General features: G+C 42.5%; 1 protein-coding gene across 2 annotated transcripts in view; it reads right to left on the bottom strand.

The window, feature by feature from the left end:
* LOC126416224 (sodium-dependent dopamine transporter) overlaps positions 1-22,873 on the bottom strand; it is a 558,982-nt gene that overhangs the window by 168,975 nt on the left and 367,134 nt on the right. For both annotated transcript variants that reach the window (XM_050083832.1, XM_050083839.1), the window contains exon 3: positions 12,689-12,823. In XM_050083832.1, coding sequence (XP_049939789.1) covers positions 12,689-12,823 — 135 coding nt within the window. The remainder of the gene's footprint in view (positions 1-12,688; positions 12,824-22,873) is intronic.

The following is a 22,873-nucleotide window of genomic DNA, read 5'->3' as shown; positions in this document are numbered from 1 at the left end:
TTCAGACATTAGACGAGTTCATGCCATGTCGTGTTGCGGCACTTCTGTGTGCTTACGGGGGCCATACACGATATTAGGCAGGTGCACCGTTTCTCTGGCTCTTCAGTGTATAGTATCATCCCATTTCAGTCGAACCGTTCATTGATTTAGCCTTCGCTGTTCCGAATGTACAGGGCGAGTCACTAACCATTGCCACCTAGAAAGTATGATAGTAGCTGAAAAGTTTGTGGAACAAATGTTGCATGGGACAACGGGAGCCGTAAAATGACGTTGGATTTTTGTTGCTAGGTGGGGTTGCGTCAGAGATATGAAGGTCCAATTGTTTTTGTAAATGGGATGCTATAGTTTGGTACTTACTTTCTGATAGAGGCTATCAAGACGAGTCCTATCAGTGTAACAGTAAGGTCTTTGAAGGTCAACGAAGGTCACAAATGTGGCATGAACGTCCATTTACAGAAGGTGTTCGAAGTGATGACCATTGGTATCAATGTAGTGCTGCAATCATCTTATCAAGGATTGAGTGGTATTCCTTTTCACTTCGGCACTTATGGAAGCACATGCTCTGACAATTCTCTCTAGTATATCGTGCAAATAGTAAATATTCGCCGAATACGGCGTATCCATCTAACGTGCCATTGACATGCAGACAGCATTCGACCGTTTCGCAGTACAACACTACTTGGAACGGTAAGACTAGTATCGTCGAATCAAGCGAATGTGAATGATGTATTGCTTCGAAGAAGAAGTCGATATGCTTCTCATTTACAGAGAGTGCCAACGAAATTTAGTAAGAGCTGGAGACTTATACGCTGAAAGATACCCTCAGCGTACTCACTCTACGCGTCGTACATTTAAATATGTGTATGATAAATTGAGGGCAACGAGATCTTTAACGCATCGGAAGCATATCCGGCAAAGGAAGGTTACTAACGAGGAAACGGAAATTGGTTCAAAAATGGTTCAAATGGCTCTGAGCACTATGGGACTTAACATCTGTGGTCATCAGCCCCCTAGAACTTAGAACTACTTAAACCTAACTAACCTAAGGACACCACACACATCCATGCCCGAGGCAGGATTCGAACCTGCGACCGCAGCAGCCGCGCGGTTCCGGACTGAGCGCCTAGAACCGCGAGACCACCGCGCCCGACCGGAAATTGGTACCCTTGACACTGTAGTTCGAGATCCTTGTGTTAGTTCGCGTCAAGTCGCACATGAGTTGCATCCCAATGCAAATCTGTAACTCAACCTTCTGTGTGACTTGATAATTATTATGTATTATTTATATTTTAGATAACTAACCAGTAAATAAAACACAGAACATGTTCTAATGAAAGCATGACAGCCGTCTGACGATGAATTGTAATGATTCGAAACCGGTAACAGTACTTTTTGAATAAAGAAACTTAAAATAAATTTGTGGCTGGTTGCTGTCTCAACACCATCAACAATTACCTTCAAATAACAGCCACGGTCTCCATCCACGTCATCATATGACAAAATTGCAAAATCGCAAGGGAATCTGGCCTGAGCCAGAGCAATGTTGTTCGTGTTCTACATCGCCAAAAATATCATCCTTACCATATTAGTCTCCACCAAGAATTAACTGGCACGGATTCTATGCGTCTCATTGAATTCTGTCGATGGGCACAACTTCAGATTCACAGGGACGACACATTTATTAATTTGATTTTATTTGCTGACGAGGCTACATTCACGAACCATTGAAATGTTAATTTGCATAACATGCATTACTGGGCAACAGAAAATCCATGTTGGCTGCAGCAAGTTGCACACCAGAAACCATGGTGTTTGAATGTATGGTGTGGAATTCTGGAGGACAGAACTATAGGCCTCTATTTCATAGAAGGAAATCTTAATGGTAGGAAGTACACCTAACTCCTGCAAGAGACATTAGGTCTGTTATTGGAAGAAATATGCTTAGGAACAAGGAACAGAATATGGTATTAACACGATGAGTGTCTGGTATATTTTTCGCTGATGGCTAGAAATGAGTTGCAGAGGCAATTTCCAAATCGTTGGATTGGACGCGGAGGACATGTGCCGTGACCGGCTCGTTCGCCAGACTTAGCTCTTGAAACTTTTGGTTATCCGTTTTCTTGTTTGGGGTAATTGCTTGCGGGCAAAACGAAAACCTACAACTGTGCAACAAGTTATTCTGAATGCAGAACGTATCCTCTCATCCACAGGTTGTCGCGAGGCGGATGTGAGACGACACCTCACTTGTTGCATTCGCACCTGTTGCTGTTACGGTGTCTTAACCTGAGACTACGGCAACGGGAATCGTATTTATAGATTGTATCACCCTGTTCAGTATAAATTTAATGGATTTTTTTTTACGGACACTGTGTCATAATTCCAGGTCGAAACAGTAACGGAGAGATATTGCGTCTCTTTTAACTCAGACGTAATTAAGACAAATTCATTGGAGAAAAATTTTAAATCCAAACAACTAAAAATGAATGTAGAATATCAGATCATGGAATACTCTCAGAGACAAAAATACTGTTATTTTAAGCCACACAGAAACTCTTTTGTAGCAAAACTTCTCTTTAGTAGCACGAAGAAGTCAGAAAAACGTTCTTAACAACATGTGGACAAACTGACGTTGTCATCGGATATGATCCAACATGTTCATACAATTCTTTATACATCAGGCCGAGATTCAAGCTCGGAAAGTCCTTTCTCGTGGCTCCTGATATACTATCGCATCAGAATCCTGATTCCCCACACAGTTTAATTGTTAGAGATGTTTCAGCTAACGCTAGGTTGAAAGTTTCATTTTGGAAGGATAAGTAATGCCGCGAGACTTAAAACTTTCCTCTTTCATTCACCATACTAGAAAAATTGTCAGAATAACGCAACAAAGCTGAAAACTAACGTAGTGATCAACACGAATTTTGGTCAGAAGATCACAATCTTTTCCCATGCATGTCCCTGGTAAAGGTCTCCGACTGTCTTATCAGTCAGTTATGGGCAAACAGTCTGCTTAACGAGGTATTCAAGTTCTGCTTTGAGGCTTGTCGCTATGCCCTCCAGCAAAACAAGACAAGGGGTGAAGGTCATGCGTCACAAAAAAGCCACGGACCAATCGGCTCTGGAACCAAGAGGTCTCGTGATATGAGATGACACTAATGGAATCCGGCCACCAGCCAAGACAAGTTCGTAAGAAATAAATGTGTTGCAATTTTTTTAGAACGGGCGACTTGTAATTTGGTTCACGTTTCCACTTTAAGAGACTGGTATCATGAACTCTGCGGAAATATATAGCTTTATGCCTGAGTGAATCACATCATGAACATTGATGGTTTGGGTACGATGAAGATTATCAAAGAGTGAGATCTAAGAACGATAACATAGGTATGCTGCGAAGCATTGCTTTGTGCAATTGGGTAAGATGTGAAACTCCGCGGCTGGGTCTCTTGTATCGCCATCACTTTTGTTGGACCGGTGTAGTGTGGAAACGCCAACTGAGGAGTTGATGCGTGAGAAAACATCAGCTTAATGCGTCCTTCGATAGCTATAAGATGATATGAAAATCGTACATAAAAATAAACTTGCTTTTGAGTAATTTGCGAACATTTGTAAATTTGATGTTGAATTGTATTTGAAATGACTAACAATGAGAAATACAGGATGAAAGCGAGTCTAGAAATATTACAGAAGGACTCTCAGTGTCTTGTAAATCACTGATACCGCTCATTTTAGGTTATTTCTTCACCATAAAGGAGTTTTGATCTGTATGAATAATGGTAGTAATTAGCGCAACTAACTTAGAGCTAAGTAAACAATAGCTTAGAACCAAATAAACCATATGACTTCATTCATGAGAGGATGGGATTATTTCTGTTATGAACACGACAAATTAAGTGAGGAGGACTGTCCCATTGTGCGGAACAAGCTCAGGCCTGATTTCAGGGTAGGTGTTATGGTAGAGATGAGCTGCTATGCTCGAGCCCGCATAATTCGTTTCATAACGGTCGGTTTGGTTCAATTGAGGAGACATCGAGCAGGTAATATGCATGATACTTCAACCAGGTGTACGCGAATGGTGGAGGCGACGGACGTGTTTGAATAGCAAAACGCGGCTGGGGACAATGGCAACACGTCAGCGATGCTTCACTCATGTGGGGTGTTGTTCTTCTTGAGATCAGGAACTGAAGACCTCGCTTTCCACTCTATCCACCCCTCTTTTATCTTCTGGAAAGTATGTACCAGGATAAGGGCACGTGCAATCCCGAGGTTCGTTGAATGAAAATTCGAGTACGTCTACGAGTCAAATGGAATTTTAGGGTGTTACCCATCACTCTTACTATCTGACACGTGGCATTTATGGTGGATTTTCCGATTGCTGGCTCTAATCCAGTAATATCGGGATGATTACTGAGGTGAAGAAGAACTCGCTACGTCCTTTAAGACTCGAGGAATTCCCATCTATCCGTAAAAAAAGCCCACCGCACAAGAAACATGAACGAGAGTTTCTCCATGCTAAGTATTTTCTGAAGAGCCCTTGTATCAGCGCCAACTGTGTCTATACAAAGTGTAATTCAAGTATGCAAGTGTTCTGTAACAATAGTGTAAAAATGTAAGATAATTAATTCTACTATTTCTGTTTCTATTCCTACATATGAAGCAAGTCATGGTAATAAAATATGAGAAATCATACAACAGTGTTAATACTCATAGGCTATAATATGGTTTTCTCAAAGCTATGTCTGCATTATACCTCTATGGTCCACTGAACTACGGGTCGACTTCTGAGATTACTACTAAATTGTTATCATACATCCTATTCTAGTCATATCCGCGTCAGCTCAGAGCTCTAGTGTGTCACTGGAGTTATATGCTCACATTGGACTAGTTAATTTGCCCTGCCGTAACTTGTTTCCTAGCATCAACTCTTACTCCTTATTCCCGGTACCAGAATATTTGTGTATATTTACCTGTGATAGGGAAGAATTTTTTATATTGGATTATTAATCTCAGTATACAATTGGAGTAAGGAGAAGTTGCTTTAGATTGTGTTTTTATAATCTCTATACTCTGGCAATTAATTAATACTGATTTCATATGGGGAGCGAAATTGGAGCATTTACAAACAAAAGAATAATTTGAGACCCATTTCACCATGCTTGCAAAAATGTGTGTGTGGATTTATCGAGAGAAAAATCGGAATAGAGGTTTGTTAGACTAAAGTGACATTGGTGACATCTGATTTCATTCAGCAGAGCAGCTGAAGACAAACTAAACAAAAATAACTTAGTCGAGAAAGTGGAATTTAATAGGAAATGAACTAAAGTGATCATTACTTGTGAAAATAAGGCTGAAGGATAAGCCTAAGTCTGCAGTGCTTACTGAGCATTAGCATGGCATATGAGCAATCCTAAAACTTAACGCAGGCTTGCTTTCAGTTAGGGTGTTTATGTCTCCTTACATCATCACAATGTGCCTCTAACAAGAGGATCGCGCTTATTCGTCATCACCGATTTCGTCCAAATTTATGGTATATGTAGGGTTTGATTAGAAATGAAAGCGACGGAAGATAGCAAGCGATTAGAAAATATAGCATTTTTGGCGCAGATCTAGCGAGGCATCAGCCAGATATGTTAGCTTAGTTTCCAGACAGTATTTTCAGTTTTTAAGTTACGATGCAAACAAACCGAAATAATGCTCAATATGCTGCATTTATTGACCTTCATAAAAGGCATGAAAATGAAAAGCAAAAGAAATTGTCAATTGCAAATAATTTCGATGAATGGGTTCTTCTTATAACTTTCCACAAAGGGACAGAAATTGAAACGTACACTACTTCATATTCCTTACTTTTATTTTGGCCTTCGAGCAGCCCTTGGCAGCTGCAAACGATAGGTTCCCCAGTTTTTGCGTGTAATATAACCCCAGCACGTGTAAATCACCAACTGTAAAAGAACAAAGTAATTTAATATTATATATGAACTTCTCGCGTACACCTGGAAATTTATTTGCGATCACAATTTTCCATTTTACTTTGCGTTTCATACCTTTAAAGAAAATATTAATAGCTACAACATATTCAGCATTACTTCGCTTGATTTGAAGTACAACTGATATAAGAAATGCAAATAAAAAAGTCGCATAGGGACTCGAACTCGCCACGCTCGGAATACAATTCCGAAAACTTTGCCTTATGCCAATTGCTGCCTAGAAACTAGTGCAATACAAAAGGCTCATGTCTGTCACTACTCGTGCCAAAAATGCTGTTTTTTCCAAGCACTTGGCCATCTGGAACTCCCTCTGACACTTTCATTTCTGGTCAAGCCCTGCATATACCATAAATCTGGACATCGAGGGCGATCGCATGGCACTTTGGATAATGTTTGCATGACTAAAGTGATCGTGTTTCAAGTTTTTCCAAAGCAATATCTGGCACTGTACAAAGGAGAGCGGCACACAAATGCAAGTTATCTTGCATAGATTCCAGCCGTCTGGAGCGGCTGACAATGTTAGCCTTGAAATGAGCGTCACTGCTGCTGTCACAGTCCTGACGCCAACTGAACGTCAGATATTTGCGATTACGTCTTGCCACTGATAACAAAAATTAGTCCTGTCGGGATGTCGAGACCTTTGGCCATCATGTTGTGCGTTGATACTGGACGTCTCTGACGAATGGGAACTTGTGACACAGCCTCTAGTGGTATTTTCAGACCAACATCTTTCACAGTACTAGCAACAGTTCTCTTGAAACTTCCTGGCAGATTAAAACTGTGTGCCCGACCGAGACTCGAACTCGGGACCTTTGCCTTTCGCGGGCAAGTGCTCTACCAACTGAGCTACCGAAGCACGACTCACGCCCGGTACTCACAGCTTTACTTCTGCCAGTACCTCGTCTCCTACCTTCCGAACTTTACAGAAGCTCTCCTGCGAACCTTGCAGAACTAGCACTCCTGAAAGAAAGGATATTGCGGAGACATGGCTTTGCCACAGCCTGGAGGATGTTTCCAGAATGAGATTTTCACTCTGCAGCGGAGTGTGCGCTGATATTTCCCTGTATTTTGTGTTGTAGGTTTTGGTAAATGCATATTACAGACACAGGGCATTTTGTAAAGGTATTTTCACTGAAATGAAGGTAAATAGAGTAAAAAACCGAATAAATTATTACATTATTACATTATTATTCATATCAGCGCACACTCCGCTGCAGAGTGAAAATCTCATTCTGGAAACAGTTCTCTTACTGTGAGCAGAAGACTGAAATTTAGGTATGCTGTTATCAAGATTACGCTCGCCGTTTAACAACATGACCTTCAGGACACAAACGCGAACTTTGTCACGAAATTGTTAGACGTCGTATTCTTGTGCCGATACCAATACCTATTGCTTTCATTTCTTTTCTGCATCCATATCCCAGTTTTCCTGATTCGGCTATACAGAATGAACCCCCGCTCCACTGACAAAATTTCGTTGTTTTTTTTTTTGCGGAATCTCTCTCCGTTTGGTTTTCCAGGCGGTGTTAGTTGTGCGTTAACAATGATACAGGGATGTTTGTGTAGGTTTGCTGGTGAAGAGTTGAACTGAATGCAGTGGAAGAATGGCACGACGAAGCTATGCTGAGTTGCTCCCAGCAGTGCGTACATTTGCGTCTAAGCGTTGTTGCATTTCCCTGTATTTTGTGTTGTAGGTTTTGGTAAATGCATATTACAGACACAGGGCATTTTGTAAAGGTATTTTCACTGAAATGAAGGTAAATAGAGTAAAAAACCGAATAAATTATTACATTATTACCAGAGACCACAGGCCCCTTATCCTCCTCAGTCCAAAAAGTTTCCAGACTGGATTCATAAAAAATTGATGAAAGTTATAATAGGTTTAATGCTTCATGTGTTCCAAATCGTCTACCCTTACTTGAATACAGAGCACAGAACGTTCATATTGCTATGTGAAACTTCAGAAAAGTCTCTGTTTGGGATGTAGTTCAACTCAAGCGTCATATTAACACCTTTGGCCTTGGCGAAAGATCAGAGACCCATTTTTCTGTACTTTGTCGTTTTGTGGTAAGTTCGCACTGATAAAAACAAGTATCGTCAACCGTGATGATGTTTCCCAGAAAATATTTGTCTGCGTTTTGCGTTTCAATCAATTTGCGGCAGGCGTCCATGCGTCGTTGCTTTTATTCGGCAGTCAAGATGTGCACGACGAACTTAGCAAACACTTTTTCTTTTCTTCATAATATCATTCAGCAGAATGTCTTGAACACTTGATTTAGAGATGTTTAGAACATTGCTCCATGCGATTTGTGATACAACAAACGGTCGCAAGTCCACTACTTACAAGTGACTGGTGGAATGCACATCTGTTGCTTACTGTTCTTGGTTGAAGCTGTCATGTTACTGCGCTGACGCCACTTATACGGCAGGAATAAAATCAGTCTCGAAACTTTTTGAATTGACGATGTAACTGCTGCATCCAAATTTTATTTTTTCCTAGCTCAGAGAATAAACCAAACACGGTGTTCTGACTCTAGCTGTACATTACACTATGTGATTTTAGTGCATTACCTGTTTTGGTTTCTGCATATTCCCAGTAGGCGGCAGCATGTGCTTAAAAAAGCTGTTTATCGCAGTGTCGGCACGTATGCCAGAAATAAATATAATTTCTTTTTATCTTTAGTAATTTTGGACTAGAATGTGTTTAGAACATGCAGTAATATTTAATAAACCCTACACTCGCGTCCCTCGACCTTTCTTTCCTTTGGGGCTCACCAACGTACGTTTCACACTTTCACGACACACCTGCATGTGACTGTTTTCTAGATGCTAAAAACCACGCACATAAAGTACACGCAATACATTTATTGCTATTATGCGTGTAATCACGTATAATGACGGGCGATTTCTTGCAAACTGGGCTACTCCAAGAAACGATTTGGCGATAAATTTTTTATGTTCTAGATATTTTATCTGCAGAAGGTTAGAGGACATTAAAATTCTCGTGACACACCAATGTGTTGAGACACGGCCGTGAGAAACAGTGCCGTACATTATGGAATAAATGATTGCTTATTTCATCCCAACATTACAGCGACATAGTTTTGTCGCTGAAATGGTGGGACTACACGACCCATACTTTCACAGTCAAGTGGCACTGTATTCATATTTTTTTATTTAATTTTTTTTTCTGAGTACATGTAAATGTAGAGTTTCCCAGAGTGTGCTAGTGATGAAAAGCTCTCGTGTTTCCACTGGGGTGGAGGTTTCCTGAATATTGCACTATTTCAGTTATTTTCTAACATAAAAAATGGTTCAAATGGCTCTGAGCACTATGGGACTTAACATCTGAGGTCATCAGACCTCTAGACTTAGAACTACTTAAACCTAACTAACCTAAGGACATCACACACATCCATGCCCAAGGCAGGATTCGAACCTGCAACCGTAGCAGCAGCGTGGTTCCGCACTGAAGTGCCTAGAACCGCTCGGCCACTACAGCCGGCTTTTCTAACAGAAATAGTATCCATATAGAACACGTTCTAAAATTTTAGTGTATCACACCCATTTTATATTTAGTTATTTGAATCTCATTTTGACCCAGAGCAATGGACTTTTCAGTCATGAAATCTAACAAGAGAATGGTCCAGTCCAACATGTTGAAACCTGCCCCGAAATCTTTTGTAGGGAAGAATGCACCGAAAGGAACACAATGTCAAAATTTTAGCTGCTAAGACATACAGCAAGTATTTTTCAAAGAATTTTTAAAACTGCCAAATTCGTAGTTCGCTAAGCGAGAAATGTACATCCCTATAGTAGCTGTAGTATACAGTGCATGCGCAACACGGCAGGCACATATCCTTGGTCGATGACACATCGGTATGCAAATAACACGGTACAACGGGATCTTAATTTGTAACGCGAATTTCACTTTCCATTGACAGTTTCCCTGACACAATTGTTCAGAGTTACTATCAGCTCGAATGTGCAACTCATTTAAAATAACATAACAAATAACAGTGATTGCTAATAGCATGTGTCTTTGTGCAGTTCCAGAGTTTCACAAAAATGTAGAATCCAATTAATGTTTTTAACTTTGCAAAGATGAAATATGAAGAATGTGGTGTGCAGATGAAATCATCTACTTCTCCTGAAGACATACATATGTTATTTATTGGTTAATTTCTTGGACATTCATTCGAAGAATGTCGACATTTCGTTAGAAATTGTGGAAATTCGAGTTTTAGGGGGAAAAAAAAACAAGAAATAACTCAGGCGATTCCGTGAACTGCAATTCGTACAATGATTGTTGCGCTGATTAACGTCCACAACGATAACAGACTACCTTCCAAGGCCAAAGAAAACATGTGACAAAGCAAACGCTGCATATCTTTTGGTTAGACGAAGTGGGAGAAAACGCTTAAACTTAGGTAATGTGCAAAGTAGGTTTTCTTCCGTAATATCTGAACATCAGTATATGAATGAAGAAAGACTTACACGAAGTACAAAATATGCGTCAAAATAAAACTCGAAAGTGTCTGAAAGAAACACTGCTCAATAGATTTACAACTACAGTGCACTGTTACCAAGGGAGATCTACGAGACTGGGCGCTCTGAACTATACTTGAAATGAACGTAGCTGATTACCAGGCTTCTTCGACATCGTTAGACATATTCAGGAAATTATATGGAAAAGCAAGTCGCAAAATTACGCAGTTTACCTCAAGTAAACTTGCAGAGGAGATGTCATTAATAGATAACACTATAGAGAAATTCGTAGCTGACGTAAAGATGAAGCTTCTTGTTATCTCCTAAAATATGCATATAAAGCCAATCAGTCCAGTTTCGTGCACACCGCAGTTTATCATTTCGAGCGGAAAAAAAGAGAGTCGCTTGTGCAGTCGGTGAAAGCTATGACACATTCGAATACAGCACTTTCGGTGATAAGTAACAGTAGATTACTGCTTCCGCAACTTTGTCTTTGTCTTCAGGAACATCAAGGCAAATTAGGACTAAAATTAAAAAAAGGGCAGTTTACTAGCAAAAATCTTGCAAACAATGTTACAAAATTTGGAAAAATGTAAGAGAGTAATTTTCAGTGTTTCATTCGAGGAGAACGGCGCAAACACTGTTAATACAATTCGAATTCGACCCGGAACTAATATCCTGATTCAGCCTCTCGGTAAAAAATGTTTTCAACAGTATAAAGCATTTTTCAGAAAATTGTCACACAATATAATTTCCAATATCTCTTTGTCATTTCAGGTTTATCAGATGAACAGTTTTGTTAAAATTCAGTCCTTTGTGCTTTGTCAGTTTGCATCACCACATTTAACGAATTTGATCAAATACACCTGGTACGCAGCACAATATGCAGAATGACAGCCACGACCATTTCTTACTCCATTCCAATTCTGTATAAATAAGACTAGTAATTACTGTGAAGTGCCTGAGTGCATTAATATTTTGTGCTTGGTGTAAGGAAAATATTTCTTTTTGTCCCCCAATAGACACGTTGCAATTTTGTGATAATTATAGGGTACAAAAAAGGAACTGTTTCATTGTTAGCAAAACTTGCATTATTGAAAAATTGTCGTAAGAACACTGCTGCAGGAATCGTTATAAAATACTTAATGTCAACAAATTAAAGTCCCGATTGATGAAAGTCGTCTGTAATGTAACTGTCTTGATTTTCTTTCTTCTGTTTGTCACTTGTGAGACAATTACATCTGCAACAATTTAGCTGTCGATATGAACTGCAGTTATTAAAAAAAATAATGATTTGAGACGGGTTAAGTGTGGTTTCAGTGCTAAAAATTCACCCATGCGCACTTCAGACTCCGCGCTACGCGGTGCTACATTCTCATGTTACGGCTGCGTCTGCTTATTCGCCAATTACGCCCTAGGCAGGAAGGGCTGTACAAATCGTCCTTATAAGCAGTTTTTGTGCGCCAAAAATGAGTAAATTTTTTTAAAAAGTACTTGCAGTGTGCCTATGACAGCGCATTTTTTTCTGCGTATTCTTCCTGTGTGAAAAATTTCACAGTGGGTTTCGACATGTCGAATTGGATCATTTCCTTGTAAGCTCGGGACTGAGGAGATTTGGATCATTGCCTTGTAAGCTCGGGACTGAGGAGGTTATCACTCCGTCTTCAGGCCACGAGCGGCCTACCGGGACCATCCGACCGCCATGTCATCCTCAGTGGAGGCTGCGGATAGGAGGGGCGTGTGGTCAGCACACCGCTCTCCCGGTCGTTATGATGGTATTCTTGACCGAAGCCGCTACTATTCGGTCGAGTAGCTCCTCAATTGGCATCTCGAGGCTGAGTGCACCTCGAAAAATGGCAACAGTGCATGGCAGCCTGGATGGTCACCCATCCAAGTGCCGACCACACCCGACAGCGCTTAACTTCGGTGATCTCACGGGAACCGATGTATCCATTCCGGCAAGACCGTTGCCCCACTGTTTCTCGTAACAGCCTTCGAAATTTTGTGCTGAAGTTCGAGTTTGGCCTGTATTTTTCGACAAGAGTGTACTAAAGCTGTACATCACTTATTTTTCATCTTCATGAGACTTTTTAGCGTACAGCCCAGTAAGGGCTACTTGTTAGTATTACAGCTTAATGTTACCTGACGTCGTGTCTCACTTCGTCAACAGTCTTAAGGGTTTAAAAGGAGCCGGACGTGGTGGGGACGTGACGTACCTTTGAGCAGCGGCACGATGCGCCCCCAGCAGGTGATGGCGCCCTTGCGGTGGAACTGCCCCAGTGCCAGCTCCATGTAGAACAGCGGGATGCCGCCCACGAACAACATCACGCAGTACGGCACCAGGAAAGCACCTGCAACAGGCCACATCAGCTATTAAGCAACTGCTTTAAAATGTCGTTTGTCGGGTCATTTTCTTCCTCTTCAGTTTTGTCACTCCCCAGACGTGTTTTATTTTTAGTTTTATTTATTTATATATTTAAATCACAAATCATGGGTGTGGTCAGCTGACACTGCAAATACAAGTGTTATCTTGATATACACTACTGGCCATTAAAATTGCTACACCACGAAGATGAGTGCTACAGACGCGAAATTAAACCGACGCTGCTTCACAGACAGGAGCGTCTGCGATGGTGTACTCAACGACGAACCTGGGTGCACGAATGGCAAAAAGTCATTTTTTCGGATGAATCCAGGTTCTGTTTACAGCATCATGATGGTCGCATCCGTGTTTGGCGACATCGCGGTGATCGCACATTGGAAGAGTGTATTCGTCATCGCCATACTGGTGTATCACCCGGCGTGATGGTATGGGGTGCCATTGGTTACATGTCTCGATCAGCTCTTGTTCGCATTGACGACACTTTGAACAGTGGACGCTATATTTCAGCGGTGTTACGACCCGTGGCTCTACCCTTCATTCGATCCCTGCGAAACCCTACATTTCAGCAGGGTAAGGCACGACCGCATGTTGCAGGTCCTGTACGGGCTTTTCTGGATACAGAAAATGTTCGACTGCTGCCCTGGCCAACACATTCTCCAGATCTCTCACCAATTGAAAACGTCTGGTCAATGGTGGCCGAGCAACTGGCTCGTCACAATACACCAGTCACTGCTCTTGATGAACTGCGGTATCGTGTTGAAGCTGCATGGGCAGCTGTACCTGTACACTCCATCCAAGCTCTGTTTGACTCAATGCCCAGGCGTATCAAACTGTTATTACGGCTAGAGGTGGTTGTTCTGGGTACTGATTTCTCAGGATCTATGCACCCAAATTGCGTGAAAATGTTATCACATGTCAGTTCTAGTATAATTTATTTGTCCAATGAATACCCGTTTATCATCTGCATTTCTTCTTGGTGTAGCAATTTTAATGGCCAGTAGTGTAGAACAGTACGCTCCTTCAGTCCTTTGTTTAGGTGTAACATCTTTGGCACAAAAAGCATGTGTTGGCTGGGTCCATGTGAAAAATCGTGCTGCAGAGTAATATTGGAAGAGATGTTGCCCAAAAAAATATTACCAAATCCTTTTGAATTCAAAAGTCGAGGGTAGATGAGATGGAGCAACGAGTCTTTAATTCTATAACACAGAGATGACAGGTTCTGCTACAAGGCTTATCTTATGTACTTTTGTAGTATTAAACGCAACTCATATGTCCGAAAATGCTACGTATACGTGAGAAATGCGTAACATTTATGGCTATTGCATCCATGTTTATATTGTTGTCATTCAGAGCATCGTACGTGTTACAGTACACAGCTGGCATTATAAGGAAGTATTGATCAGTGTATGCGACCAAGGAATGCACACGACACCATCCTTCGGTAAACTCCTTCATTTAGCTGACGTGGAACTAGTGGAGCAAGGCTACGCCCTGTTTGGCTACTGGGATCTGGTACGAGCGCTCAGACTTACAACCTCGGTACTTTTAATTAGTTGAACAAGGCCGCAAACTGCAATTTTTGATGTACAAAACTCAATGGCAAAAATACACAATGAGACACGAACAGAAATAACACTTTTATGGGTGTGATTAGACGACACTAGTAACACAAGTGTTACCGTGACATAGAACAGCACGTTCCTTCAGTCTTTTTTTAGACGTAACACAAAAAGCATGTGTTAGCTGGATCCATGTGACAGTTATGCTGAATACGTATGTGATATCTGTCCTTTCGGATATATCCGAAAGAAGAGGCACGCACACGCACCACCGGCCATTAAAATTGCTACACCACGAAGATGATGTGCTACAGACGCGAAATTTAACCGACAGGCTGAAGATGCTGTGATATGCAAATGATTAGCTTTTCAGAGCATTCACACAAGGTTGGCGCCGGTGGCGACACTTACAACGTGCTGACATGAGGAAAGTTTCCAACCAATTTCTCATACACAAACAGCAGTTGACCGACGTTGCGGGAAGAAACGTTGTAGTGATGCCTCGTGTAAGGAGGAGAAATGCGTACCATCACGTTTCCGACTTTGATAAAGTTGGGATTGTAGCCTATCGCGATTGCGGTTTATCGTATCGCGACATTGCTGCTGGCGTTGGTCGAGATCCAATGACTGTTAGCAGAACATGAAATGGATGGTTTCAGGAGGGTAATACGGAACGCCGTGCTGAATTCCAACGGCCTCGTATCACTAGTGTCGCGATGACAGGCATCTTATCCGCATGGCTGTAACGGATCGTGCAGCCACGTCTCGATCCCCGAGTCAACAGATGGGGACATTTTCAAGACAACAACCATCTGCACGAACAGTTCGACGACGTTTGCAACAGCATGGACTATTAGCTCGGAGACCGTGGCCGCGGTTACCCTTGACGCTGCATCACTGACAGGAGCGCCTGCGATGGTGTACTCGACGACGAACCTTGGTGCACGCATGGCAAAAAGTCATTTTTTCGGATGAATCCAGGTTCTGTTTACAACATTATGATGGTCGCACCCGTCTTTGGCGACATCGCGAGGAACGCACATTGGAAGCGTGTATGCGTCATCGCCATACTGGCGTATCACCCAGCGTGATGGTATGGGGTGCCACTGGTTACACGTCTCGGTCACCTCTTGTTCGCATTGACGGCACTTTGAACAGTGGACGTTACATTTCAGATGTGTTACGACCCGTGGCTCTACCCTTCATTCGATCCCTGCGCAACCCTACCTTTCAGCAGGATAATGCATGACCGCATGTTGCATGTCCTGTACGGGCTTTTCTGGATACAGAAAATGTTCGACTGCTGCCCTGGCCAGCACGTTCTCCAGATCTCTCACCAATTGAAAACGTCTGGTCAATGGTGGCCGGGCAACTGGCACGTCACAATACGCCAGTCACTACTCTTGATGAACTGTGGAATCGTGTTGACGCTTCATGGGCAGCTGTACCTGTACACTCCATCCAAGCTCTGTTTGACTCAGTACCCAGGCGTATCAAGGCCGTTATTACGGCGAGAGGTGGTTGTTCTGGGTACTGATTTCTCAGGATCTATGCACCCAAATTGCGTGAAAATGTTATCACATGTCAGTTCTAGTATAATATATTTGTCCAATGAATACCCGTTTATCATCTGCATTTCTTCTCGGTGTAGCAATTTTAATGGCCAGTAGTGTAGAACAGTACGCTCCTTCAGTCCTTTGTTTGGGTGTAATATCTTTGTCACAAAAAGCATGTGTTGGCTGGATCCATGTGAAAAATCGTGCTGCAGAGTAATATTGTAAGAGATGTTGGCGAATAAATATTACCAAATTCTTTTGAATTCAAAAGTCGAGGGTAGAAGAGATGTAGTAACGAGACTTTTACTTCTATAACACAGAGATGACACAGGTTCTGCTACAAGGCTTATCTTATGTACGTTTCTAGTATTAAACGCGACTCACATGTCCGAAAATGCTATGTATATGTGAGAAATGCGTAACATTTACGGCTCTTGCATCCATGTTTATATTGTTGTCATTCACAGCATCTTACGTGTTACAGCAGGCAGCTGGCATTATAAGGAAGTATTGATCAGTGTATGCGACCAAGGGACGCACACGACACCATCGTTCCGTGAACTCCTTCATTTAGCTGACTTGGAACCGGTGGAGCAACGCTACGCCCTGTTCGGCTACTTCGATCTGGTATGCGCGCTCAGACTTATAACCTCAGTACTTTCTATTAGTTGAACAAGGCCGCAAACAGCAATTCTTGATGTACAAAACTCAAGGGCGAAAATACGCAATGAGAGACGAACAGAAATAGCACTTTTATAGGTGTGGTTAGATGACACTGCTAACACAAGTGTTACCGTGACATAGAACAGCACGTTCCTTCAGCCTTTTTTTAGACGTAACACAAAAAGCATGTGTTAGTTGGATCCATGTGACAATTATGCTGAACACGTATGTGATACCTGTCCTTTCAGACATGTCCGAAAGATCAGGGACCACATATATAATTAAGGTGACGACGGGCAATGATCTCTCCATGCCGATACAACCAAACCCGAACTCTTATGAGGGTCAGCGAGTTGCTTTGAGTAATGAGGCTAATGAGTAGGCATCTACATGAGTAGTGTGTTGAGAAATTAGGCTGATGGGAAGCGTGCTAAAGGTAGTCCGTTCAGCTATGATGACCACTGTGTCCGGTGGTCAGCGCATCTGCCTAATAAGCAGGAGACTCTGGTTCGAATCCAGGTGTGGCACAAATTTTAAGCTTGTCTCGCTGATGTAGATCACGCCCACTAGTATCTAATGTCTTTAATTCCTTCGTGTCTTGATTACACTGAAGTCCCTACCATGTATGATAGTCACCTGGACGCGTCGTGGCATGTAAGCAATGAGACCTTGGTAGGTCGCCGGAGGGAGTTGGCACCACATCGGCACACACAAGTCAACTACGGGGGTAATCCCAAAAGTAAGGTCTCCTATTTTTTATAAGTACATAGACCTGTTTATTTCTACAATGGTTTACATCAGTTTACAGCTTGAACATTTAGCTATTTTTCGACATAATGACCGTTTCTGTCGATGCATTTTTGTAGACGCTGTGGCAGTTTTTGTATGCCCATGCTTTCCGGTCAAGTGTTCTTTTAACCCAGGGAACGGGTGATAGTCACTGGGCGCCAAGTCAGGACTGTACGGTGGGTGGGTGATTATGCTCCACTGAAACTGCTGCAGGAGAGCAACGGTTTGCCGAGCGACGTGTGGACGAGCGTTGTCATGGAGAATGTGAACGCCCTTGGTCAACATTCCTCTTCTGTTCTGAATTGGCGGTTTGAGTTTTTTCAGAGTCTCACAGTACCTGTCAGCGTTAATTGTGGTTCTAGCGATTCAGCTCTGACAACTAGGTGAAAGAACAGGTTCATAACATTCTGAAGAGCATGGCGGCGAGCTGTTATGACATGGGCATACAAAACTGCCACAGCGTCTACAAAAATGACTCGACAGAAATGGTGATTATGTCGAAAAATAGCTAAATATTCAAGCTGTAAACTGATGTAAACCATTGTAGAAATAAACAGGTCTATGTACTTATAAAAAATAGGAGACCTTACTTTTGGGATTACCCTCGTAATTCCCGTAATTTCCGGAGAGGTGGGCAATGAATTTTGATACCACTTTCAATCACATCCCAGATGTGTTCGATCGGGTTCAAATCTGGCGAGCTGGCGGGGCCACATCAATTGGAATGCGCGTCTGTTTTTCGAACCACTCCATCACACTCCCGGCTTTGTGACATGGCACATTATCTTCTTGAAAAATGCCACTGCCGTTGGGAAACATGATCGCCATGAAGGAGCATACGTGGTCTGCTACTAGTATACGATACTCCTTCGCCGTCATGGTGCCTTGCATGAGCTCCACTGGACCCATGGATGACCCCGTGAATGTTCTCCAGGGTATAATGGAGCCGCCGTCAGCTTCTCTCCGTCCCGCAGTTCAGGTGTCGAAGAGCTGTACCCCTGGAAGACGACGGATTCGCGTCCTCCCATCGGCACGATGAAGAAGGTACCGGGATTCATCAGACCGTGCGATGCTCTACCACTGCACCAACGTCCAGTGCCGATTGTCACTTGCCCATTTCAGTCGTAGTTGCCGATGTCGTCGTGTTAACATGGGAACATGCATGGGTCGCCGGCTGTGGAGGCTCGTCGTCAGGAGTTTTCGGCGCACTGGTGTTCAGGCAGTCTTGTACTCTGTCCAGCATTAAAGTCTGACGTGATTTCCGCTACAGTTCGCCATCTGTGCTATTTTACCAGTCCGACATCTTTAATGGTGGAAGGCCGCCCAACCCTACGACGTTTGGGCGTGATTACACCTTGGTTTCGCCATGTGCTGAAGATACTCACCACAGAATTCCCTGAACATCCGACAACTCGTGTAGTTTCCGAAATGCTCGTGCCGAGCCTCCGGGATATCTCGATATGCCGTCGGTCGAACTCAGATAGCTCGCGCGCCTTCCCCGTCCTACTTACGGACAGCACTCTCGCTGATGCTACATGAACAGTGCGCGTGTCCAGCAGTCATTCCTCACCAGGTGACGCCACTGTCGCCTGGACGGGTTAATATCGATAGTAGGTCGATGGTCATAATGTTCTATGTGATCAGTGGGCTGCAAAAATAATCTGACAATAACATTTGAATAAAAGAAAAGTTATTAATAGCGCAAATCATGTAGTGCGTTGTCGGATTGACATGAGTAATACCCCAAGGAACTAATTTGAGCTGGTGGTAGTCGCAGTGTGCCAGCCTTGCCGACAGCAGTGAAGTCGGGTGTTGTCGTAAGTCTGCAAGCAATGCCAATACTTATTAGGAAAGTTTTTTATTATTGTTTGTGCATGAAAAGTGTATTTGTAACATACATGAATTATTTTTGCATGTGAACTGTAGGTCATTTATCGTTGTGAGCGCACTACTTTGTGACCCGCTGTAGTTTTGCTACTTTGAGCAATGCCAATGTCATGAATAACATAACTGACATCCCTTGTGAAATTTCGACTGCGTTACTTATTACTCTGACTAAATCTGAATAACCTAGTGAGCCGAGCCGTTTATTGGTTGACATCTTGTCTTTGCGGTACTGCCGTCCCGTTTCTTATTCGATTTACTGGCGTCACTAAGTTGCTGGCTTGGCAGCAGCAGCACTTATCGATAAGAGCACTGTCGTACTATCTTTGGAGCGACCACTAGTATTTCCGGCTTGTCGTGTGTCGGGAGTTCGGTTGGCACGGAGCAGTAGTGAGGGTTGGACAGCCATGACTCGGCGGACCGTAGTCGACACACATGACTTGAGTGGGGACGACCTTGGTTGGTCGTTCAGTTGGTAGTCTCATCGGACGACATGTATTTGGTCGCCGACCGCTTCTGGGTTCTCTGTGTGTGTCGACTTGTGATTCGTCCTTGTTGTTCCACAGTCTGGTTTTAGTATTGTTCGAGTTGCTTGTGGAAGTGTTTCACGGAACTGTGTGTAGCTTGTGTGGTTTTGACTGAGCAGTTAATTTAATGCTATCTCCGTGCTGGATTGGTTCAGTCGGTTGGGGCGGAGCAGCGAGGAAATCTCCATGGCGCGTGGCCAGACCAGGACCGCTGGTGGCGTGCACGCGCTGTTGGATTGCGAAGCGCTAGCTGCGAGAGCTACGAAGTCCATTGCCCACCGAACCGGGGCACTGGGTTGAGTGATCAGTTAACCTGTTATGAAGCCTCAACTATTGTGACATCTCTTTCTTCATTTGCGGGTTGTTGCTCCCTGGGCCGTTCTTTAAACGCCAATTTCTGAAGACGTAATCCTCGTCCTAGGCCGAAATTTTCCATCATTGTGCCATTGGTCGGACGGAAGGGAATTGATTAAACTGTTGGTCGGTCCTTGGGCCATCCCTAGTTTGGGTTGCCATCCGATTGTTTAACTTCAACTCTTGGCTGCCTGTCTCACCTCACGTTATGTTTGAGCTACCGTCTCAGGCCGACCCTTGGAACACTTCTGAGCACCACTTGATCTGTTTGTTTTAGATTGTGATTTTCATTTTAGTTTGAAGTATTGTGCGAGGCCATCGGCCGTGTATTATTTCAGTTCTTTTTAAATTTTACAGAAAGGCCTTCATCCACGTTAAATTAAAATTTTGAAGATTGATTTTATTTTAAAAAAGAAAAAAATGTTTTCCTTAAAATTCGTTCTATATGAAATTGTTTGTAATCCAGGCCCTAAGCCATTAGTTGTTCGATGTGTTATGTGTGGCCTTCAGCCGAGGATTTATGTGAACCCCTTTTAATAAGGCCTTCAGCTGTGTGTATTCTTTAAAGGAAAATTTTTTATAAGGAGGAAAGGGTTTATTTTAAATAGTTTGTCTGATTTGTTGTTCAGGCCTCCAGCCGTTGTTTCAAATTTGTTTGTGGCCTTCAGCAGTGCAATAAGTTAATATTTCTTTAATTAGGCTTTCAGCCGTTCTGTTGTAAGTTTAAAAAGAAATTTCTTGGTTGGAAGAATTGTTTATTAATGTGTTTTAATTATAGTTGTCCTTCAGACGTGTAGTGTAGGTCTTCAGCTACTAATTGTTTTCAATTGCATGTTTTTTCTGTTAAAGGAAAAAAATTACCTTGTATTTTTAATTGCTTTTTATTTCTAAGCCAGGCCTTCAGCCCTTCTTGTTTTTGGTGTGGTTTTGGGCCTTCAGCCCAGAAAGCATCTCAAGTTCCTTAACTAGGCCTTCAACCGTATTGTTTAGTTGTGATCTTTTAAAGCAATGTGTAAATGAGTGGTTCTTAGAAAAATAAAGTTGTGTGTTTGATTGTGCAACTCACAGTAACTGTTTATGTCCCCATCCACAATCATCACCTTATCATGTGCGCTCTCTGAGTACCTACCAACCAGGTTACACCTAGCCACAGTTACTAGCAATTCATTTCAGCTAACAGTTCCTGATCAAGATCCGACACCTTGACTTTCGGTGCACTATATGGAGTGAAGATACCAGGTCAGTAAAATTTACAGAACTTTGCGATCTTCTTTGACGCATTAAGATCCAACTGCGACTCCCAGACGTACGGCAATCTCAGTAGGAATGATCGAATGGGGCCAGTTCCGTGGGAATAGTGGTAATACTTGTAAAGGGAAGATTTCTTATAAATTATAGTCCTAAATGCTAAAGGCCTTCTTGATTGGATTTCACGTTGAGCTGCAAGTCCTGTTGTAATTGATAGGGTGAATTAGTTCCTTTGTCTTCCAGGAGCGTGAGTTCTAGTAAAGCACTATAGCACTCGAAATAAAATCTCATTCATGTAGAGAAGGATTATCAGGGAATACGTTCCGTCACTGATGAGGTTATCATTGTCGCAATACACTCTTGTCTTGGGCAAGAATGGTGAAAGAAACAGGCCACACCCGTTTAGAGGAACCGTCCCTGTTTTCATCCTAATTGGTGTCAGGAATACTGCGGGTTACCTGAGTCTGGATTGCTGGACAGGGCACGAACGACACTCATCCCGGTAGCGGGTCCAGTGACGTAACCGCGGCATTATCTCTCTCGGTCTTAGTCGCGAGAAAACGTAAAAGTGAAAAATCTAAGTGGATAACATGAATAAATGAGGAAAACTTTAAAGAAATCAAAGTAGTATACCGTAACGCCAAGTGGGAAATCTGAGTTCGACTTCTCGTACGGTACAATTTCTCTTGTAATATCTTCATACCTAACGCAGCTAGTGGAAAAAAGATTCCGCAGTTGCGAAAAAAAATCGTAAATTTAGTACAGCTGCAAGATCATCACCAGTGTCTGTTTCTTCAGAACTGTTAAAAATAAATCAATGATTCATTTATCACGCGTCACGATATTTGGCTACCATTAATAATCCGTCGTGTTTCAGTTTCTCTTTTATTTATGATTCGCAGACCTGCCTAATGTAAAGCAGTTTGACCACAAGATTCACTAATAAATCTTCTTCGTTTCTGCAAGTATAGTTAAAGGGCATAAATGTAAAGATGTGCGACCATCCCTGCCAAGAACGAGACAATAACTTACAATGTTGAATATTAGCCCGACCTATTTTCATGAAAAATTAACCCTGCTTGTTGTCTGTGATGTCCAGGGAGGGATGCATTCTCATTCATTGAGTTCCACACAGGGGGGGAGGGGGGAGGAACCTACAGTTTCTAGGAAGTCCAAGTGACGAAGCAGACCAAACTCCATCAAAGACAAGTTACTAGATTTGTATGAGGACAACGTAGTAAAATATTAAATTATGCGGCAAGTTCACAAGACATACTACTTGATTCGAATGTAGGCTCTCATATTCAGGTAAGATATGCAAGCACCTTTTAAAAATTACTAAAATGCCAATAAAATCGTCAGACAAACCACTCTCTGTCATACTTTACATTCACATCTCTTCATATTCTGCTGGTACCGTTAAACACGCGCGCATGTT

The sequence above is a fragment of the Schistocerca serialis genome, chromosome 1, assembly GCF_023864345.2.
Source record: "Schistocerca serialis cubense isolate TAMUIC-IGC-003099 chromosome 1, iqSchSeri2.2, whole genome shotgun sequence".
Classification (NCBI taxonomy): domain Eukaryota; kingdom Metazoa; phylum Arthropoda; class Insecta; order Orthoptera; family Acrididae; genus Schistocerca; species Schistocerca serialis.
Note: the sequence above shows the minus strand (reverse complement) of the source record. Positions and strands in the feature narration are given on the sequence as shown.